This window comes from Myiozetetes cayanensis, unplaced genomic scaffold, assembly GCF_022539395.1.
Source record: "Myiozetetes cayanensis isolate MyiCay16 unplaced genomic scaffold, myiCay2020 scf17, whole genome shotgun sequence".
In the NCBI taxonomy this organism is placed as follows: Eukaryota; Metazoa; Chordata; class Aves; order Passeriformes; family Tyrannidae; genus Myiozetetes; species Myiozetetes cayanensis.
Genome location: NW_026087378.1, coordinates 1295761 through 1319117, shown reverse-complemented (window position 1 = coordinate 1319117; position 23357 = coordinate 1295761). Strand labels below are relative to the sequence as shown.

General features: G+C 39.1%; 1 protein-coding gene across 2 annotated transcripts in view; it reads left to right on the top strand.

Moving 5' to 3' along the window:
- The window catches only part of DOCK2 (dedicator of cytokinesis 2), a 166292-nt gene that overhangs the window by 25318 nt on the left and 117617 nt on the right, over nt 1-23357 (top strand). For both annotated transcript variants that reach the window (XR_007628557.1, XM_050311875.1), the window contains exons 16-25: nt 549-621; nt 700-803; nt 2982-3165; nt 3263-3360; nt 4671-4760; nt 5007-5107; nt 7663-7797; nt 11630-11738; nt 18135-18205; nt 18855-18961. Coding sequence is in view for 1 of the 2 variants with exons in the window: in XM_050311875.1 (XP_050167832.1) it covers nt 549-621; nt 700-803; nt 2982-3165; nt 3263-3360; nt 4671-4760; nt 5007-5107; nt 7663-7797; nt 11630-11738; nt 18135-18205; nt 18855-18961 (1072 nt within the window). In the remaining variant the exon portion in view is untranslated. The remainder of the gene's footprint in view (nt 1-548; nt 622-699; nt 804-2981; nt 3166-3262; nt 3361-4670; nt 4761-5006; nt 5108-7662; nt 7798-11629; nt 11739-18134; nt 18206-18854; nt 18962-23357) is intronic.

Here is a 23357-nt window from a genome sequence, read left to right as displayed (position 1 = left end):
GAACTATAAACCTGATAACATGAATTTCATGCTTTTTCCTACGTAGTTGGCCTTTTTTGTTGTGTGTTTGCCCTAAAGTTGCTGCATTAAGAATAAACCGCTTGAGAGTTGCTGTGATTTCACTCAAGGCTTTGATGCTAAATTTAATCACAGAAAAAGTCTATTTATTTTGCTAGAGTTTTGATACCTTTTTCTCTTGATTGTTAAACTAGTTGTCAACTTTTGTAAGAGAAATGTGACAGTTGCACAGTGCAGCTGGATAATTCCGTGGTTGAGGGGGCAAAACTTGCAGTGGGCTTATTTTCTAGCACCTGTGTGCATTAACTGTGTCCTGTGCTTCATTTCTTTGGTGTGTTTGACTTCGAGCAAAGTCTTCCTTCTCAGCCACCACTTCTGCTGCTCAATAGTTTCAAGTGGCCCGTGAAAGGAGTTCTGAAAGCAGCACAAGTGGTGCTCATTTACTCTAAAATAGGAGCTCCTCACACCTGAAACCGCCTCCCACCCCCATCCCCCATAACCCTCCCTGTTATTTTCTGATTTCACAAAAGGTAGCAGTGCCTATCGAAGACATGCAGAGGATTCACCTGCGCTTCATGTTCAGGCACAGGTCGACCCAAGAGTGTAAGTAGGGAATTTTTACTGTAGTGAACTTAAATTCACTGCTGAGCAGCCAACTGAAAGTCTTTCTCTGCTTTGCAGCCAAAGATAAAGGAGAAAAGAATTTTGCCATGGCTTACATAAGACTAATGAAGGAGGATGGAACAACTCTGCAGGATGGCATCCATGATTTGTTAGTCCTAAAGGTACTGGCTCAATTTTCTTCCATTTTCCCCCTCATAACACACCTATTTTTTTCACTGCTTTGACTGCTTTGTATATTTACTTAGTGAGACATCGATTTTACTATTCTATCAAGGATAACATTATTTTCCTCTGGAAAAAAAAATGGTGTAACTGCTCCCATGTTCAGTAAATGTTGCTCTGAATTTCACTTAGAAATTATTGAAGAGCAATTAGAGATGGTTACTCTTAGAACTTTTTTCACTGATATTTTTGGGTTTGGCCACCTGCACTGCAGAGAAAGTTACACTGAAGCTCAGCACCTGGGTGGGTACCATTACTCTTGCTGAAGGGAGGCAATTGTTTGTTTTGTTTAAAATCTTTGTCCCGTGAATAATCTGGGAATGCAGTCTTAGGGAATTGTTTGTTTGAGACTGCTCTGTGTAGGGGGTACAAAAGCAAAAGCTTCAGGAGATTGGTTTTGGGTGTGGAGAATAGTTTTGGCTGGCTCTGGTGGGACACAAGGAGCATTTTTGGCTTTGTGAGCTGAAGCAAGGAAACAGATGTTTCTAGACCTTGCTTTGGGTTCTCCTCCCACTTTGGAGAGTGGTGTTTAGCAGGAACAGAGAACCAGGAATCACTCCCAATACAGAAGAAACTTCTCAGGGCTCTTTTCAGTCAACTAGTTTGCTGTAATATCAGTAGCAAGCAAGATGCATCCAACTAAATCAAGTTGCCTAGGTAATCCAAAAAAAGATTGATGGCAGTGTGTAGTTATTTATCTTCTCTTCATTGAAAATTGATAAATACTGAGACTGGAAGGAAAATAACTATCACATATGACAGTGTGGTTAATGTTGGTTATGAAATTCCACCTAATTTGTTTCTGCATCAGCCCAGTAATTTTTTCTAAAGTGACAGCATGGATGAGAAATGCTAAACAGAGTTGACCTAGTTTATGGTTGTGAAAAATAGACAGATTTTCTGACATATGTTTGCCTATTCTAGTATTAAAAGCAGTAATTGTAAGCTGTAAGTGTTTAAAGCAGTCATACATCTGTCCTCTCAAAACAAGTCATTTGAAAACTGCCAATTTTAAAGAGTGTACTTTATTTTTAATGCCTTCAGGCATTGGATCTTTTTGAGAGCCTTTGGGATCAAAATTTCAAGCCTTTTCCCCATTTTCTGTCTTAATTGTCCCAAAGAAGAGGAAGCCAGGAGTTTCTTTTGGTTCCAGAAATTCTGAGAAGTACTTCTTTGGCAAGCTTGATACCATCAGAAATGTTCGTCATTTTTTTCTGGTTTGCTGCATAAGGATTTTGCCTCTTGTCCAAGTCTCTTATAGTCAATTTTTAACATTACCTCTTGTGTTGATAGGAAGCAGGAACTGTACATCTGTGGTCACTGAGTCAGATAAAACCCTAAGGCTTTAAAACAGGTTTCTAGATTTTTGGTTTTGTAACTCCTTGTTTGTGCACAACTGGAGACCAAAGGTCTGCAGTGGAGTCATATCTGTCACGGGCTCGTAGCTTTATGTGACAGCTCAAACTAGTCAGGGAAATTTTCTAGAATAGTTTTGTTAAAGCAAAACTCAGTTCTGCAAACAGTGAGGAACATGATTTTTATTGCCTTGGCCTATTACTTTCCTGTCTGGGGAATAATAAGTTGAGACACAGAAAATATGTGAGGGTTATGTCACAAAACTTGGTGAAATAGAGGAGGGAAAAATACCTGTTGGCTCTCTGGTACTGTTCATCCTACTGAAAAGCACAAATACCGTGATATTTGTCACTTAGTTACTGCAGTGTATTGTCTGATTTATAATTCAATCTTACCATGCCTTAATCTTTTATATTAAAGGTCCAGTCCTCAAGGTGGTACTCAATAGTCTGTTGTGTTCCATAGGTATTGACATTTTAAGGAAAGATTGGCTCTTACTTTTGCTCTGCCAGTGATGTCACCCCTCACAGTCCCTTAGTGCACCTTAAAACACAGACCTGTATGATTGCAGAGAAGTATTTTCCCTGCATGCTCATTTCAGCCTTTCTTTCTAACACCAGGAGCCACACTGGGACTCGAGGATCCTTTAGTGAAGTCCACAGAAACAGAGATTTTTGTTTACTCCTCCAGAAAACACAAAATATGCCTTATTTTAAATCCAGTGGCTTGCAGTATGTAATGGCTGGTATGTTGTTTTTCAGGGGGACAGTAAAAAAATGGAGGATGCTGGTGCTTATCTGACATTACCCTCTACACGTCAGCACGTGGAAAACAAAGGAGCAACCTTAGTCAGGAGCTCGAGTGTGGTGGGGGGGCTCTCAGTGAGCTCCAGGGATGCATTTTACATTTCAAGCCTCGTTTGTTCTACCAAGCTGACTCAGAATGGTGGGTATCTTCTAAGCAGGTCGGTTAGAGAGAAGACATTTGCACCAGCTGATGAATCATTTTCAATTCAATGCCTGTCCACCTGTTTTTCCTTCAGTGGGCCTGCTGGGTCTCTTGAAGTGGCGGATGAAGCCGGAGCTGCTTCAGGAGAACCTGGAGAAGCTGAAGATTGTGGATGGAGAGGAAGTTGTGAAGGTATATCTTTAAACAGTTATTCCAATAATAGTTGTTGTATGTCCCTCCATGCCATAGAGCAAATGGTAAATAGTTTCAAAAAGAAAACGAAACTGGAAGTTCAGTTACAGCAAACACTGGAAGTGAAAAAGCCTGATGGTTACACTTTGGTTTTTGGTTGTCATGAAGTTCAGTGCCTTTGTCAGGGAGAGTTTGCAAAGGGCACCAGCAAAGCTTTGCAGTAGAGGGAGCAAAGATGCAAACACCTGGACAGGATTATTCACTGCTGTCCAGCTTTTTTCCTACTTACTGCTCTCAAGTAACTCTGGTATTGGCTATGGGCTGTGGGGATTTGCAAGATTATTACCAAAACTTGCCTGCTTTCACTGGTAATTAATTTATTAGGATGCTTTTCTACTCTCTGTTATTTAGCTGGAAATTTTGTACCTGAATGGAAAATTCAATCCCAGGAATATTATTTTGAACATTGCTGCTTTAGGCAGATACATGTAGGTGATGAGACAACTTTTGAGCATGTGCAGAAAATTTTATAAATAAACTTGATAGGAGATAAAGGCAATAATAGCAAAAATGTTTTCTACAGTCTCTGTTCAGCTCGTGGTTTTTGTCTATCTGAAACATCACAAACAGTTCCTATTGCTTTCTCTGTAGTTCTTATTATTAATTTACAGGTTGATATTAAAACCAAGATGTTTTATGTACCCAATGAAGCACTTTATTAAATTAATGAGTATAATGTGAAAAAAACTTTAATATTTCGGAAAATAGAAGACACTATTACATTTGTATCTTTAAATATAAGCATTAGATGCCTCTGGAGAAGAGGAAAGAGAACTTCAAAAAAAAAAGAAAAAGAGGGGGTGGATTTTTTTTAACCAAAGATTTGTGTCCCAAGTCGCTGGGATACTTTCCTTTGATTTAAAGCAGGCTTTGCATCAGACCACAGAAGTATGAAGAGTTTTTTTTTAATCATCATGTATATGTGAAAATAGCAACTACTAATCTGTGTCACTAAGGAAGCAGGAACGCAGTTTTAGAGAGTTATGTCATTTATATAATATTTTTAGCTTTTCCATAAGCTTTGAGCTAAGCATGTATTATTGATTGCTCATGTATCTGAGGATGTAGGTTCTTAAAATTAAAGAAACTAGAGCCTAAATCCCTGGAAGTGTTTACTGAATTAAAGTGGTGTTTTAGTAAAGGTATTAAAATTCTAATTTGAGAGGAACCAAGTCTACTCTCTGAAAAATGACTTGTGAGGTTTTCAAGCTGAATTGGTCACCAGTTTGTCCTTTCATGTTGTTCTTTAGTTTCTCCAAGACACGCTGGATGCCCTGTTTAACATCATGATGGAACATTCCCACAGTAATGAGTATGACATCCTTGTCTTTGATGCACTGGTAAGAATCAGCACCAAGGATTTCATTTGTCAAAGTAAAGAACCTTAGAAGTCTCAATGAGCAATCAAGTTGCTCATTTCAGGGAATTAGTCTTTAAATCACTGCAGAGCAGATGGAATATTACTAATTGACTGAAAATCGAGTTTCTTTAAAAACTCTTAAACAGTGAATTATCAGAAATATTTCAGAGGGCTAACATTTACATTTGAAATGTGACTGTAGCTAATTCTGTCCTTGTCTGTTCAGATCTACATCATTGGGCTCATTGCAGACCGTAAGTTCCAGCACTTTAACACTGTTTTGGAAGCCTATATCCAACAGCATTTTAGTGCAACACTGGCATACAAGTAAGTTTGTTCTGCCTTCTTTTTCTTTTTCCTAAACCTCCACCACCACATTAAAGAAAGTAAATCCTGTTTGTGACTTATCTGATGTAATTAATGGTGACTGCTGTTTGGATGTTGCTTTTTCCTTATCTGGAAACGAACCTGCCTCTGAGACACATTGTGATTATAACTGGAATTACTGAACAAATAGCAAGTGATTTGGGGTTAAATGGTTCCTTGGCATTTGTTGGTGAAATGATTCTTTGGCATTGAATTCTGTGGTCTGGATTTTGCTGTGTCTGAGCACTTCACCTGTATCCTGTCAAGTTTATCAAAAGATACTTTAATGTAAAGCCTCTCCCATCATATCCCCAGCCTTGAGCTGAAAAGCCTGAAGTGAGGACTTGAGGATGTTCTTAACCCATTTACAGAGGTTTCCATGTGTTTTTTTTTACATCAAGCAAACTCAAGGGGGAAAAAAATATTCTTTGGGAACTGTCAAGTCTTCCTATGCATTTCAGTCTGATGTTGCACCAGGAGGGTTTCAGTGCAGTGAAGTGGAATTTTGGTATTTGTTATGTGCTCTGATGTGAAATGGAGTTTTATCATTTGTTACATGGTTATGCCAGTGGGCAGGTAGACACGCTTGTGGTGGGGTTTTTTATGTGTATTTTTTTAATTTTTGGAGCTTCCAGATAATGCCCAGAGAGGAAGGCATGGATTCATAGAAGAGGGTAAAAATCATGGAGACATGTTATACAGTAAATTTAATCCTGGACTCCTACTTTATTTAGAAAAGGGTTTTGGTGCTGATTGTAGGATAAAGTGGCTGATTTATGAAGAAAGGGAACATCTTCAGTTAGTGCTGATCTTGGGGAAGTGTTCTAACAGGACGGATGTGGTTTTATAATCTACCTGAAGTCTGGTTCTGGCAGCTTAATGGGGTGGCAGATTGAAGCAGAACTTGAATTTGGGATATGAATAGTGCATGGAAGACTTGAGCTGCAGGTTTGGAATAGCTGAGGATATCTTATAGTGTCCTGTGCTGAACTGGCATGTTCTAACTCAACAGCAAATGTCACACAAATCATGCACTAGGACAGGAGTTTGCTGGAGTTGGAAGGCAGCAGAGCACAGCCAGCCCTTCCTCACATTCTAGGGAAGTTCAAGTTGCATTATTGAACTCAGAAAGCTCAAAGGCAAACTGCAAGTCCTTCTTTAATCCTCTCCCACTCCATATGTAATTAGCACGTGTCATTTAATGTGTAGATTAATACTCTAGTGAAGGAGGAGCAGGATGGGTACAGAAACTCTCAGAACAGCCTTATTTGCATCAAATATTTCTCAGACTTGCCTGGCTGGGAGTTGCTGATGATTTAATCAAGGTGGTAGAGGAAAAACAATAATGTTTAGGATAGTTCCCCACATCAGGAGTTTTCTTGGCATTATTGATTCCAAGCACATCATGGAAGATTTACTCTATTTCAAGAATCATTTATTAAACAAACAAGTAGCTGAAGGTGGCCTAATTCCTAGTTTGGAAGGAAATACTGTGTCCCAGACATATTATAACCATGTTATGATATGGTCTGTTGGCCAAACTGTTGGAATTATCTATTTATTCAGCTCCTATTTATTCATCCCTTTGTCCTGGCTTTTATGGAGTTCTGGGAGGACTTAACATTGACCACTGAGGGACCTGCAGTCAGCTGCCCCTAAATACAAATTGGAGAAACTTTGTTACAGCTCAGAGAAGATATAAAAGGGAGGAAATGGAAAGACACACAATGAATGTAATGCCCAGAAGGCTGAGAGGCTGCAAACACAGTATTATAGTCCAGAAATAGGAGTTAGGCTGGGGACATGTATGAGTTGCACAGAGAGAGAGGGAGTTTGGTTTTGTTTGTTTAGGGTAGGGGATAACAACCTTCAATTTTTGTAGTGGGGGAAAAAAAACACAGTCACCCAAATCTTAGTTCTTACAGTTGCATTAAGGTCGAGATTACATCATTAATGTTGGTTTAATAATTTAAGATGGTTCTAGAACTATAAATTAAGAGCCTTAGTTTCAGGTGAACTTTGGCATTTTGTGGCAGGTTTTGTGGCATTGAGCAAAAAGTTGCTTTCGAATACAAAGTAAGAAGTGTTTAAGTAAAATAAAGAAGCAAATACTGCTGTGTGCTGGAATGTTGTAATATTTACATACAGTTAATTCAGAGCATGCAGTGGTGTTTATTCACTGCTTGGTGGAAGTAGGCAGAAGTAATATTTTGTGTTACCTTCTGCATGTTCATTACAAACTTGTATAAAAGTGTTTCCAGGATTGTGTCAAGTCATGCTGCTGTTTGGAGATTTCACATTTCTTTCTTGCTTCTGCAGTTAAGAATTGGCTCCTCATTTGTTTGTACTGACAGAATTTGTGCAATATAAATGCAAAAATATTTGCAGTGCTACTTGGGGTGTGTGCTTGACTGAGCATGAACATTTACTTAGAGTGGGCAAACGAGTTAAAGAAGTTAATTTGAAAAAAATTTTAAAAAGAGAAAAGATTATTTAAAAATGTTTTTTAACTTCAGGAAATTAATGACTGTTCTGAAGACATACCTGGATACTTCCAGCAGAGGGGAGCAATGTGAGCCTATCCTAAGAACTCTGAAAGCACTGGAATATGTTTTCAAGTTCATTGTTAGATCAAGGACATTATTTTCACAGTAAGTACCCAGGCTACTGCCATTTAACAAGCTGTCTAATGTCAGAAATAGAAGGAGACCTGAGAAACAGAAAAAGCAGAACTGTTTTTAATTTTACGAATAAAACATAAAACTGGCAAGTGGCCTAAGAGATATTGGCATTGCTGAGATATTTTTTGGAGAGGGAATGCTCGCAAATCTGCTTTCTGATGCCCAGGGTAAGTTCCAGAGTTGTATTTAGTAGTAGCAGCAGGTTTCAAAGGGTGATTATTCTTCGTGTCAGGTGGCTTGGCCTAAGACCAGTGGATGGCCAAACGTTGCAACAGATGGCTGGAGGCTGGAGACTCGTCCTTGAGAACACGGCGCTCAGCAGCTCAGGGGGGGCACAGAGCAGTGCCATCTTCTCTAACTGAATATGGAGTTTCAGGTCTCCAGTTCAGGAGTTTGCAGGGAGGGCTCCACGGACTGGGTGTGTGTAGCTCAGGTAAACAGAGTAGTGTAGTACTGACAAGTGGTGCTCAGGTTTAGGGAAAAAGGAGGATGGGAGAATGAAGGAGGTGAAAAGGAAAACTACACGTCCCCACAACTCACCTGGCCCTTAAGGACTCACCATAAACCACAGACCCCTTTCCTCCCTTCTGCTTCAGGTTTTCCCATTTATCCTTAGCTGGTTTTCCCTAATGTTTGTTCTGATGTCCCTTTGCCACGTGGTTTAAGGAATGCAGTGGTAGAACACAAGCAGTGGCCAACTCGGGTCTACAGGCAGAGCAAGTGGCTGGATGTTCTGTTTGTGGTTGGCATCCAGAAGAACAGAAAGATGTTCTGTTCTTTTGCTCAACAGGAGCTCTAACACAGTTTTTCTCTGTTTTTCCTGCCCATTTCTTTAAAAAAAAAAAAAAAAAAAAAAATCCGTGTAGATTTATAGTTTTTTAATACTAAGTCTATTTGATGAATTATTAATTTTTGGTTGAAGTAAGAGTAGATTCAGAAGGTAATTGCTGCTGGTAGATAGTCCCTTAGAAATATCCTTGCCTCTAGGAATTTACTATTTATAGGTGGGTACAGGTGAACAGTGTGTGAAGCTCTATAAGGAAGGAGATGGTGCTCAAGGGAACAGAACACGGTTGGCAGTTCAAAAGCTTCATTTTATATTTTTATAAGAGGTGTCATGGCAAAAGGGGACACTTGGAGTCACGAGGAAGGAAACATTGTGTAGGGGATTATGGAACATTTCCTGTGTGGCTGAAGGTCAGAAGGCAGGAGTTGGGTTCAGAGAGAGCTTCAGTCTCCATTTTAATTTCTGGTGTACGTTGGATAATTTGTCATAAATGAGGTTACTGCAGCATGTTGCATATTCAGGTGATTAGCTACATTTATCTGCTGCTACTTAACTAGATCTGAAACTCGAAATTCATTGGGCAATTATTATTATTTTAGGCAGTAACAGCTCCTCCTCCAAAAACAACCAGTGACCAGAATCCCCTGACACTGGATATCCAGCTACAGCTGCTGGCATCCAACTTCTTCCACTCAATTCCCTGTTGTCAGACTGGTCCTGGTAAAAAAGAAAATACCTAAAAACCTGGATTCATATATTTTCTTCCCATGAGAAAACTTGTGATTTAGGATTAAAGTACTTCACTTCCAAGGGTTGACATTAACCTCCTTGGAGACATTTTGAATGAAGATATTTTGGTGATATTTTGAATGAACAGAGCAGAGACAGATCTTTAAATCATTCTCTCTTCATTCAATGGGCTGCTTAAAAAGCTGAGATGCCTTTTTGAAGGGTAAGAGACATTACAAAGCAAAGATTGTGTAGGAAAGAGCTAAATTAATGACATGTAACATTAGACATAAAACAGGAGACTTTTTATTTCACTGTCAGGCAGATACATCGAGGTAACCAAGTTCTACTTTAATCTTCATTCTTTGGGTGCTGTTGAAACTACAGAGATATAAGGAAAGCAATACTCTTTTGCCTGCACTCAGCAAGGTTTGCATAACACAGACTCTGAAAACATCAAGGGTTTATTTTCCTCCTTTCCTTGGCCTACGGTTGTTTGTGGTGGTAAAATTCATGGACACTGATGAAGTTGTTTCTAAGCAAATGATTGGTTATCTTTAAAAATTTGCTTTCAGAACAAATGAATTTAATTGGTTTATCTCTGCTGTTCCATGTGCTGTGTAGATATTGTTCTGTTTGAACACAACAACTCTGAATTGTTTTCAAAGCCTGTAAAGCATGACACCTCCCAGACCTGAGCTTCTGAAACGCAGTAAATTTAAACTGAATTGAAATTTAACAAAGAACATCCTGTCTAAATAGAAGCTGGGTGATTGGTCAGGAAATAGAATCATAGCTCTACTTACAGTAAATTTAAAAAGCATGTTTCAATTTTAAAAAGTGTGTTTCGTAGATGACGTGTGCTGTTTCTGCCTCCCTCCTTGTCCCTCAGCTTTAGTTAAGGAAACTTTAAATTTCCATTTGCATTAAAAAATATGTTCAAGACACTCAATTTACTTTTGTGGCAACATTGCATGATCAATAAAAGCTGTATCAGTACATTAGCCAAGTAAATTAATGAACATTTAGACTGAGAGATTGTTACAACTTAAATGTACTTTGCTCCCATTGAAAGATAATTTTAAATTGTGCCCATATACCACAATCTCCACTGTGGAAAAAAAAGAAATAACCTGACCAAAACCTAAGCTCCTAAAATACCACCTGATAATAAATGAAATGATTTTCTATGTAAGTGTGCTTGTCCTAAGACTTAGATGTTTCAGGTGTCTTTCAAATGTAATTTTTCTGGCATTTTTACTCAGCTTTCACACCTCAGTAGGGACATCCCTCAAGCAGAGTGTACTGTATACGTGTATTTATTGTTTTTTCCTCTCCACACAACGTTTTGGATGCTGGGGGTTGATTTAGCAGCTTTGATTTTCACTTGTTGTAGCCAAAAGCTCTCAATTTGCCTTTATTTCTCCTCAGCCTCCGCTTGACACTGAAAGGAAAAGCACATGACTGGAATACAGGACTTTAAAGGGGTTTTTCTCTTCTGATGGAGCAAACAGAGCAGTGAGGGCACAGCATTTAGTTCACAGTGTCCTCCTCCCATTTCAGGATGCTCTTCTTGCCTTGGCTTTTTTTTTAAAATTTATTTTCTTATCTCGTTTCTCTTTATCTTTTGACAGCTGTTTCACACAGCTAATTCCACACGTCACCAGTGGTTTTACTGTTTATTCAGGCAGTGTTTAGTATTGATGGCCAGTATGAACAACACAAGAGAAATAATCTGAGAGATTCCACCTTTGGGACAGGGAATGAAGAAATAATGGAGTGAGCTGAGTTGAAATGCACTTTTAAACTTTTAAATGTCAAATAGAGACTTTTTTTTTCTTTTTTTTATTTTTTCCCCCAAAACCAGACTAGTTAATGGAACCAGTAAAAGTAGCTTTGTGAAAAAGTGGCAATAACAGCAGAAGACAGAAATAGTGATAATTTGTGAGCAATATTCTGGAGTAGCTCAGTTGCAGTGGGGAAAAATAATTTTTTTTTAATTTATTTTGCATATAAGTCACTTTGAAAGGGAAATGGGTTTTAGAAGCTCAGATCTGGGAGGTGTCATGCTTTAGAGGCTTTGAAAACAATTCAGAGTCGTTATGTTGTGTTCAAACTGAACCATCTCTACATAATACAGGGAATAACAGGCATAACCCACTGGGGAAATATCTGTACCCAAAACTGGATCAACTGCCCAAATATATATTTCTTGTCAAATCTGTTACATTTAGGATGATGAAACTTTGTGATTCTGAAAGGGTAACCTGCTGCATCTCTCAACAGATTGTATGAAGGCAAAGAACAGACAGAATTTGAAGAATCCATGAGGAGACTCTTTGAATCCATCAACAACCTGATGAAAAGCCAACATAAAACTGCCATTTTGCTGCAGGTTGGTGTGTGCTTGGAAACCAGTTGGGTTTGGGGGTTTATATTTGTGGCCTTTTAATTTTTGTTCTTTTTAAATTGAGGAAAAGACACTCTTAGGAAATTTATCCAATATGTCTCTTTTTTAATTCCCCTCTATTGGAAGACCAGGTTGTCCAATTAAATTTGAGGCCTGGTCTGAAAAGGTCAGGAGAAAATACTTTTAAGAAACTTTAATAATGTCGTGAGTGAAAGAACCAAAACACAGGTGCTGGAATCTGCCAAGGAATCTCGTGATTTGAAGCCTCCAATATGTATATTTAATTCTTAATTTTCTTCAGATAGCTGTGAACAGGGATTCCCCCTTTTTAGTTTGAAAAGTAAACTTTATCGTGTCAAACTTTTGGATTTAGGTTATTTGAACAACTGAAAATAGGATCAAGGCTTCCCACTGACATCAGTCTTTGTTATTCTGACACTTTGGAATCTGACCCTTGAAAGAAAACTAGAAAAAGAGCTATTAACATCATTAATATCAAATAATTTGTATGTATTTCTCTATTAAAATAGAGAACTATCAAGGCTCTCTATAGAGTAAAAAGCAGAAGATTTGTTGGGCAACTGGAGTATTAATGCTTCATACATTCTTTATTATTATTGGGTTTGAATTTTCCTCTGGTTCTTTGTTTTGATTCCTTTTGATATGACTGAGACCAGGAGGGGAATTCAGGGGAAAAGCCTGTCTTGAATAAAACCTCAGGTGCCTGACCTTGAGATTTGTGTTATCTGACATCTGCATGGAGTGTTAATGTGAACTGCAAAGCAGCCAAAAAAGTAAATGCTGCTCTAATTGTACAATGCCACGATACAGCAATATTTTAAAGGCATTTGAAAATCAATCAAGTACACTCTGTTATTATTTGATAATTCTGTAGAGACCTTCCTGGGAATAGTTGATACATGTGACGCTGCATCAGAAACAGGAGGAACTTGGGGAGAACAAAAAGCATCTCTGAAGGAACACTGAAAGAGTTTCTGTAACACTGAAAGAGTTTCTGTAACACTGAAAGAGTTTCTGTAACACTGAAAGAGTTTCTGTAACACTGAAAGAGTTTCTGTAATGATGTTTGCTCTTATGGTACTTTTGCTATCAGTGTGTAAACTGAGAATTGGATTTTGGATGATGCTCTTTGGGAGAACCTGGATCTCCAAAGTGGATGTGTGGGATCGTCCCTCTGTGTTTCCTCTAATGAGCAGGGGAGTTTCTTCCTGAGTGACAAGACGTGGTTGTAGGAAACAGTTTTGCTTCCTTTTGCTGTTGCTGGGGCACAATAAAGGGTCTGCAAGTGTGGATGCTGCTTCTGGAGTGGCTGGTGGGTGTGTTTGGGAACAGGTGCTATTGTAATGCCAGTGGCAGGATGGCATTGAGGAATCCTGGCTGTGCTTACCCTCATTTCCATGTTTGCCTGTTTAATGTTATCCTGAATATTACACCTGTTCAGCAAAACCATATCTTTGCTGATGCTTACAAGCCTTGCAAATAGAAGTGAGCAGCTCTTAGAAGGACTACAGAAAAGAAATCTGTGCTAATTTAAAGAGCATGTAAGTGTGGCTCAAAGGTAGACTGGCTATTGAGCAGCTGTGCTCTGCTCAACACCATACTGAAAATTAAGATTTTGGTTTTCTAATGAGTGCTGCCAGTTGTGAAAAATGGGTGCTATTTATTCATAAGCATGAAGCACTACTGGGGTTTTAGGTATCTAAATCTGTACCAGGGACCATAAGTTTGCTTTTTAGCAGGAACATTTTATGGCAGGTGTGAAATACTGTTTATACTGATTATATCCTAACTTTGCTCTTGTTCCCACTCCTGCTGACTCATACAGCTGTGTCTCTGGAAGAGACCTGCAAAGAGTTTGCTTTACACACAGTAAATAAAACCTACTGCATTAATGTTATAAAATCCTAACAGGAGAGGCATGGAATGACAAGTGTCCCACTGTAGTTCAGTGCTGGCTGCTGAAAATGAGTTTATTGGGGGAACAAAAATAAAATAAGGGTCCCCCCACTTCATCATGAGCTCCATAGGCATGTCAGGCACAGCTCCACAGCAGACAGAGTGTGTTTCTGTGCCTGTTTGGAGGAGAATTCCATGATGATACTCCAGACTCCTGCTCTGGGAGGTGGATCCAGGCCAGAAAAAGGGAGATAATTTCTGGTGAGATGGAAGAGAAGGGAGTAGAAAGAAATTCATAAATCTGCCTCTCTGCCTAAATGCAACACTGATTTCCCTTGGGGAATTCCAGATGACAGTGATAGATGCTGTAGTAGTACAGATTGAGCTTTGCAGAGTAAGGGGCAGGCAGTTATTCAGGGGCAGCACAGACACCCAGAGCTCCAAAGGTGTTACACTCCACTTACCCAGGGAGGAGAGTTCAAACAGTCTGCTGGAAAAAATAGAGGAATAATCAGCATATCAAAACAGCCTTAAATCTGGCACAGTGCAAATTATCACTGATATGAATTAAAGTGGAACACAGATTGGTAGGACCAGTTGAATGTGTTCAAGCAGATTATGGACTGGAGATAATCAGAGAAGAAAGTTTTAGGAGCCCTGAAGAAAGCTAAAGTAATTGGGTTTCTCAGGATGTTGAAACTTTAAATGAACTAGTTTGCAGAGCCTTGGAATGTGAAGTTTTAACTCTTATTTCATCCTTGGTTGTCCAAAGACTTGTAAGTTTTAATTTTAGAAGATTTAAAGAATTATTTTGAAACCTGAAATGCTAATTGGTCTCTGCTAATTTTTATTTTTATTTTTGTTAAACGTGGATCTCAGTATTTTAGTCAGTAGTAATTTCCCAGTTGCTTTTACTGATAGAATCATACTCAGACTTGTGTTGAATATTAATTCAGTCAGGAGAAGATTGTTTATAAAATTTTGTGTTACATGGAACAGCCTAGTCAGTGCCAGAAGCACTTTATTCTTTCAATTTAACTTTATCTCCTGAGCGATATCTTACTTCCTAATCTGTTAAATGCTGGATAAGTTTACAAAAAGCTAAAGATTTAGTTTTTCAGCCCCTTGTTCTAAAACTGACTGAAGTGAATAAAGGTTTTGACTTCTTGTAGTGCCTGAGCCTTGAGAAGGGTAAATCTCTAGATCTGTTTCTCGGTACTGTTAATGTAAGCTTGGAGCAGCTGAAGGCTGAATTGTTAATTTATTCTTGGCACACTGGAAATCCATGTTAATCCAAATGAGATTGGGAGTATTATAAATTCACCAGTACAAGTGTCAGTGTGCATGGGAGGGCTAAAGATTCCTTCTTTCTAAGAGTTTTTCGCAGATCTTTCTTGCAATTATTTAAAATAAACATTTCCAAACTTACCCTGCCTTTCTGGTGGTAGCAATTCCTAGATAGTAGACTTTAACCTTTCTTTAATTTATTTTGGCAGGGATGATGTTACAGCTCTACTGCATTTATGTTTCTTCTCTGTAGCCATTGCTGACGGATTTTGGTAGTTTTTAGGGATATATTTTCGTGAAGTCTGTACTTCTGAGGGATGGATGGACTCCTCGAAATCTGGAAATCTGAAAATAATTTTCCAGAACCTGCAAACAGTTCGGTGAAGGGACGATCTGGGGGTGAGAGGGAGTAGGGACTCGTCAGTACCTTATTTCCTTTCCCACAGCACTCAGGGGGACAAACCCAACATTTCCAGCAGATGCATTTTGTGCCTGTGCAAATCACCCCGTATTTCTGGGGAACAAAATGCACGATTTTTAATTTCAGATTAAGCGTTTTTAGTAGGTAACACTGTTGGCTCCTGACTTGCAGTCTGTGTGTGTGCCCTTTCAGTGACCAGCCTGTGCTCTCAACCTTAATTTACAAATCAAGCCCCAGCTCCTTTTCCAACTGTTCCGTTCCCCGACTGCCACACCACGTTTGACCTCCAGATGGTCCCATCTGTTGCAAATGTCAGCTCTCCCCAGCCTGCTCCCAGGCACTGATCTGAGAGAGCACAACTCCCCACGCTCTGTGTGATCTCAGGAACCTTACATGACGTGTTCTCAAGGTTACTGGAACACAGGGAGAAGGAATTGTGTGTGGCATTCAAAAAAATGAAGATAATGTAGTATGAAGACGCTGCCTTTCTCCTCTCATTCTTCCCACATGTTTTTGACCCACCCATGTTGCTGCAGTAGATTCTAAGAACTTAAATCTGGGCATCTCTGTACAGTTTTTATGAGAGAATAAAGCTGGAAAGGTACTGGCAGTGAAGCTTTGTTTGTTGTTTACAATGGGGACTGGCACAGTAACTTGTTAAAGTTGCCTTGATAGCAAGTAAAATTAGATTAAGAAAGGGAGCACCAATGATTTCTTTGAATGTACTTTTCATCTCAGGGGTATTCGAATTTCATGAATATGTATAATGTAACGCTGCAAAAGAGGGCAGCTAAAAATAAGCTTGGGCAGGAGTAAAGGTTAAAATAAATTTAACAGTACATTGTATATGTAAGAAATAATTTTCTGCAGTGCTGTGGGTTTATCTGTACCCTGCTCAAAAAAACTAATCTCTTAAGGTCTGAAGAATACAGAACATCTTGTACTGCTGACTGGGAGGGTTTTATGACTTCATTAAGGGCAGTGCTCACTTGTGTCCACAGTGCATCATTTGAAGCAATTATTGCAAATGAAACTTGGGAGTCTGAAATAGTGCAGGGATGTACTTGTTATTGTACTTCAGTTGGTGCTGTGGATCTGCAGAGGAGTGGGAGCTGTGTCCTTCCCATTTCCATCCTCGAGCAAGTGTAGAACAGGGAATATGAGAAAGGCAGAGCACAACAGCCCAAGTGTCTGGAGTACAGCTTGAAGTATTCCGTGGCCACTGGTGGCCCTATCCCTTATCAAACATCTTTCACAGTAACTGTGAATTGCTGTAAAATGAAATTCAGATGCTGCTGCTGTACAGTGTCTTCAAAAAGTATTTGTGGCTTGAGGAGTGAGGAACAGCACGCTGCTGAAATAAAAGTGGAGCCAGGATGAGTTTCTAGCTCATCACAGGTATGTGTTTTAAACAGCCCCAGGGTTTCACAGTCTTGTTTAAAAACAAACACAAGCAACCAAAAAAAAACAACAAAACAAAACAAACCAAAGTTTCTCACCCCAACCTGCTTCAAAAACTAATAATGGTAAAGATCAGTAGAAGATACAATCTCTTTGTTGAAGTGGCAACAGCTTTTAAATGCTCCTTTGACCTTTCCAGGTTTGTATTGGTTTGTGTTCTGAGTATGGGAAGAGATCTGCAGAGGAATGACTTTATCTGAAGGCATCTTAAGCCAGCATTGAGCCACTTTGAAATCCTGTATGCACCCTTGCTGCAGACCAAATTCTTTATTTTTTTTTTTTAATCAAGACCTTAACAGTTCTTTTTATTTATTTTTTTTGGCTATTACAATAGAAGGTCATATAAATAAAATGATATACTTATGGTGTCTGAAAGGTCTAAATGAGAGCCAAAGACAGCAGTGTTCTGATTGTCTTTATTCTAAATTCCCTGCCCTCAGTAAAGAGATGAAGTTTTTAATAAGAAGCTTGCTGTGTAGAGGTACAGAAAAGTATTGAACCTGGATAGGCTTCTATCAGATCGGTAATAAAAATCTTCACATCACTGGAGCTTGGTTTTCCATGAAAGTTAGCAGGAATTTACACCCTGAAACTGCACAGTGAAGTGAAGTACTGCAAGATAGGCTTTATGGAGATCAACCTTCAGATTTTGAGCCTGAAAATGGCCTGCTGAAGTGTTCTTGTCCATGTAAGAATAGTAAAGTGTCTCTTTCTTACCCCTGCCCAGTGTAAGGTTTGATTGTCCCTCTGCATTGTCAAAATAAACCTCAGAAACTGATGGGAGAAAGTAAACCATCCCAAAGCTTGGCTGCAGATGGCTGGTTCGGGACAGGACACCCCTTTTCATCTCTTCTAGGAAGTGTAGATTTGGGGGGAGTGGGTGACTGTTCCTGACTTCTGCCTCCTGCGTGGCACATTCTGGGGTAGAATTGATGCAAAGTATGATCAAAGAGCTGCTTTGATCAGTGCTTGCTTTACATATTTGCATCATAATGACACTTTCTTAGTGGCCTGCAAAGAGGATATTGTCTACAAAGACAATCTGAACCCTTCCACTGGTCTGCAGAGAGGGTATGATCCACTGGGTACTGTTGTAGTTAAGTTCCTCTGTGTATCCTCAGCACGAGGGCCCTCTGTGCTGAAAATGACGTTCAAATGTGATGCAAAATTTCAGTCTGAGGAAAGAAGCCCAAATTTATGAGTTTGTTCTGTGTGTATTTGCTTGTGTGCTCTGGGTTGCTTCTGTACATGTAATCATCCATTCCCATGATCTGTACATCCATCCATCCCTCCAGGTGGCTGCCTTGAAGTACATCCCGTCGGTTCTTCATGACGTCGAAAAGGTCTTTGATGCCAAGTTGCTGAGGTGAGCAGCTTTTGAACACCTCCCAGATGGCAGCAGTGAATCCTTAGTGGTCAGTTTAAGTCAACAAAGATCAGTGATCAAAAATCAGTTATGTCACTAATCAAGAGAGTGGTAGAACTCTGGGCACATGTTTTTGACAAGGAGTTGTCACCTGACTTAAATAACCCCAGAATTCATTATGGTGCCCCAATACTTACACATATTTTGGTGAATAACATAAGCAAGTGGAACAATCTATTTTTTTATTTTTCTCTTCTTTTACCCCCCCCCACTCCCTACAATAAACTCTATGCAAAAAAACAAATCTGACTTAAGCAGTTTGAAAAAAGGTCTTTGTTTTTCAGACCAAGATAAATTACCTTCACCACGCAAAAAAAAAGGAAAGTAATAAAGTAAATGGAAAGTAGTAAATGTCTGTAGTCATGGCCAAAATCTACTTCATCCTGGTCTTGTTTCTTTTGGAAGTTTTCTTCGTAACAGGATATTGGTCCCTTGTCAATATTTGTGATATACAAGTAAACATAGGTATTAAAAAGTGATAAATGTTTAGAAATACATGGCCTTTTGCTCTGCCTCTCCATCTTTGTTTACACGTGATGCATTTGGATTCATCTGCATGATATTTATGGCGCTTTTCCTTTACATGCAGCCAACTCCTGTATGAATTTTACACTTGCATTCCACCGGTGAAGCTCCAGAAGCAGAAGGTGCAGTCCATGAAGGAAATAGTCCGCAGCAACCTCTTTAAAAAGCAAGGTAAATATAAGATGCCTTCAAGGCTTCAAATAAACAGGTGTGAAAGCGTTGACTGGCTTGTGTTTTGTGCAATTCACCTTCGAAAGTGAGTAAAACGAGTGCCGAGGGGGTGTGAATGGCAGGAGTGTGAGCTCTGGAGAGGATCCCTCCCTTCCCCCAGGATGGCTGTTGTGCACAGTGTGGTTGCCAGCCTAGGGCAAGGGACAGGTGGGGCTCACAGGAACTCTGAGGGTGGTTTTCCTGTGATGCAGTGGCTGGGTGGGTGAGTTGTACATCCTTTAAACCCGTTTGAAGGTCTATAACGAAATGGGGAAATGAAGTGAAGGCAGCTGTTATGTAGGGCCTGGGGAGAGGACAAAAAATCTCATTGTGCTGGGGTATATTCAGCTGCAATGCAGCACTTACAGGAATTATGATGTTTCTTAACCTTCATCAGAACTTCGTGTCTCTCTCCACTCTCAGAGGTGTTAATGATACTGAAACATCTTTATCAGCCTTGTGCTTAGTTTTCCTTCAGATTCTCACAGAAAGGGAATTTTTGCTGAAGGAATTCTCTTAGAGAAGCCAGGTTTGCCATGGTTGACTCCATTTTCAGTGCCAAGTGTTCTGTCTCCTCTCTCATGGCCCGGATGACTTGTTTCTCCCTCAGCATCTCCTTGCCGTGCAGATAACCTTCAGAACCTGAAAGGCACAGACTACTCAGATGAATGTTGATGTCTGTTCTGTCAGAGTTTCAGTTTCTGACAACTTACAGATAATATTCCAGGAACTGGAGTGTACAACAGTGGGTAGCAAATAGATTGAGAGAGGATTGCTTTGCTCATCTCATTGTGTTGCCAGGAGAGTGATGCAGTTCTAACTAGCCCAGACAGATAAAAACTGCACTTTATTTTTAGACCTGTGTTGTATTCTGTGGAGACTGAAATATATATCTTAAACTTTAACTACAATTAGCTGTATCTGCTGTGTTTTGAGACCAGTATAAGCTTCTTGGAATAAAAAAAAAAAAAACAAACAAGCAAATAATGTAATTGGTTTTATTATTTAGATTCAATTTTTATTATTTTGACCTATGTTTATGTTAATAGTTTCACAGTCATCAGGTGTGATTTTTTTAAACTATATGCAAGATTCACAGTTGCTTGAATTGGTGAAACTTAAGTAGCTACAGCTGAGGTATCTCCAGACATTGATCTGAGCTGTTACAAGCAGATCCAACTAATTAATTTGCAAACAGTTCTAATTCTGTATTCACAGTTTTCTCTGGTAGTTGGCTGTATTTCAGTTTTACAAGCAGAGTCTGATATATCACTGCATTACCAGTTGCTTTTACTGCTGCTGCTTCAGAGATCAGAAGTGCCAGTCATAGTTTTATCTCTGGTGCTTGTGGTAACATTTAGACCAGAAGGAGAAATATTCTCTCACAAAACTGAAAGACTCTTGGGTTAAAATAATGCACTCTCTGGAACTCTTGAGATCAGAGAATTCAGTCAGTCACCCTGACTGTTGATAATACTGAGAAATTAAGTGTAAGCCCTAAACCTTTTTTTTTTTTTTTTTTGTTGGTTCAGTAATTTTTCTTGTAAGAAACTTGTCTCGCTGGAGCACAATTGTTACTGGTTCATGGATCAGGAGGGTTGGTCAGGACAGCAGATCTCATGCTTGTATAATGAGGAATAGAGCCCTAATAAAAATTCAGAAGGAAAATAGTTGAGCATGCAAGAACTTGTGTGCTCCACAGTTCCATCCACTTGTGTCTTCCTCCTTTCTTCCCAGTCCCTGTGTGCTCCAGAAGACACAAGAGTGGGGCTCTGGATTCCCAAAAAGTTTCCATTATATTCTGCTTGGTGTGGTGCTGGTTCCATGTGCTTAACAAGCCTTTGCTTTAGCTGTGGTCTGTTAATGCAAAATACTCTGTAAAGCTTTTATTGCCTGCAGATAAATAATAATAATAGATAGCTGGCTGCTTGTAAATGCAGCTTGTCTGATGTCTTGAAATATATAGCTGGTGTCTCGTGGAAAATGTCTGCCTCAGAATACATTGTGAATTCTAAAAAGGGTACATGTGGTTTGTTTCTGCATTTTTTTGGGGAATAATGAATAAGAAATTTTGCAAAGAGGATTTTTGAATTCTGGGGACCTTTCATAAAACCAATAAATGGTGGGTTTTGCATACTGCTGACCAGATAATTAATACATTTTAATTTTCCCCAGACAGGTAGTTAGTGGGCTCTTTTAGACTTGAATTTGTAGATTAAAAAATTGTATTGTCCAAAACCTCTCTGCTATTTTTTGCTCACATCAGACACTTGACAGCAAACCCAAGCAGCTGAGAGCATGAAGGCAGCATCTCCCACCCAACCCATGTGCCAGCCCAGCTGCTTCCCTCTGTATCCTGGATGTCTGAGAGTCACTGATCCAAACTTCACTAATAATGGATAGTTAAAATGGATCAATTTGATAACATGGCGAGATTAACAGCTTGTTCCTATGCCTGTGGTGATTATACATGCAAGATGTCTCTTAAGATGTTTTTAAATGTAATACTTGCTGTAAAATTATATAATAGTACTTAGATGTTCTTTTTGGAGGAGCCTGGGGAAATGGATTTTTTTTTAAATGTATTAGTTTGAAACAAGAGAAGTCCTCTGAAGCAGTTGTCCAAAACAGAGAAATCAAATCCAAGTCATTTTAAAATAAAGCTAAAACATGCCCAGTTTGTTTTAGCATTGTTGTGACATGTTGTTTTACTGATATCATGGCTTATGTCACGGTGCTGTTAACCACAGAGCATTCTTGATAACCAGAAAATATTCAGGTAAAGATTTTGTACTTCAGTATTTTGATGAAGTGACACAATAAATCAGCTTCCTTTTGTCACCTTAGGGTTTAGAATTGCTGTTATTTAGAGTTTTAAATGCCTGAACCTGAAGTTTTCCTTTTTTACTGTTTTTTTCCTGTACTGGGGTGGGGGCACACATACCCTTCCACCATTCTCAGTGCAACCCAGTCAGGTCAAACAGACTCTTGGAAATATATTTTCCCTTTCCTGGGACCATTCCATGAAGTTGTCATTCCTGTAACACAGCCTGGCCAGCTGAAAATGTTAATATTGCCTTGGTGGTGTCACCCAAATATCTGTTAACAAAATTTCTCTTTTTGGCAATGATTTTCATACCTTTCCTTTCACCCACCCTGCCCCTTCCTTGCTGATGGCAGAAAATCATCCTCATAACAATTGCAGGGTGGTTTTTATCTAACTAATACTGTTTGATTATCTGCAGTCCTGTTTTTGTTTTCAGCCTTTGGGTTGTAATTCCCTGAAAGGGAAAGTCCACAACGTGCTGAAGTGCAGGCACTGAGGAATGTGAAAACACCAATATGCAATTAAGTATCTTCAATATTACAGTGGTGTGAAAATGTTCCTCTCCTGTGCTATTGTAATACTGTGCACAGTAAATAGAAAACAAATCCCTTTTTTTTTTTTTTACATTGCTGTGGTTTAAAACAGAAAATTCCAAAGATGCTTTTTTGCTCTGCGTTTAATACAATTGGTTTTAAAATTAATTGAGTAAAGAATCAAGTGTGTGGAGGGTGTGGATGGGACCTGATTCATTAGTGCACTCGATGAGCTGGAAGGTGATTTACAGGAGTGAAAGCACATGTAGTCTATCACAGAACAGGATCCAGAGTGATGATTAAGGTGAGATTGCCAACAGTATCATTAACTAAAGTTCACATTTATCTGGAACAGGTAGTATTTTTTTCTGCCATGAATATGGAATATATTTAACTAAATTGCTAATTACAGTCAAGTCTATTAATTGGTACCTGTTTCAGATTATCCATTTTTTCCTGCAGATTTTAGTATTTAATCTGTTTCATTGTAGTTCATTACAGTTCCAATTTAATTAATTCACATCCATTCCCAGTGGTATTGTCTTTATAATTCCATTGGATTCCATATATTGATATTCTATTCTTTGACCCACTGATATTCACAGACCTGTGAAATCATGGAAAGCTGTTTTCAAGAAATCGTTAAAAAAAACAAAAAAAAAAACCACACAAAACCAGTGACATTTGTCTTTATTAAATAAGTTACATGTGAACCTAAAGTTGGAAACCTTGGGGGCAAGCTGAATTTATTGGTGTGCATTCCCAGGTTTTCACTGTAGACTCATGGAATAGAGTGATTTCATCAGACAGGCTCCAGGGTCCTGCCGCTGTGATTGATCTGCAGAGGCCCCACAGCACTTCCAGAAGCCTTTAAATTGCGTTGCCAGGTTTTTTGTCGAGGCATTGATTTCTTGTTCCCACTCTGTAACTGTAACACAGCTCAGAGAGGTTCTGGTAGTTCAGGTGTTTGAGTGGCTGAGTGGAGGAAGATGAATGT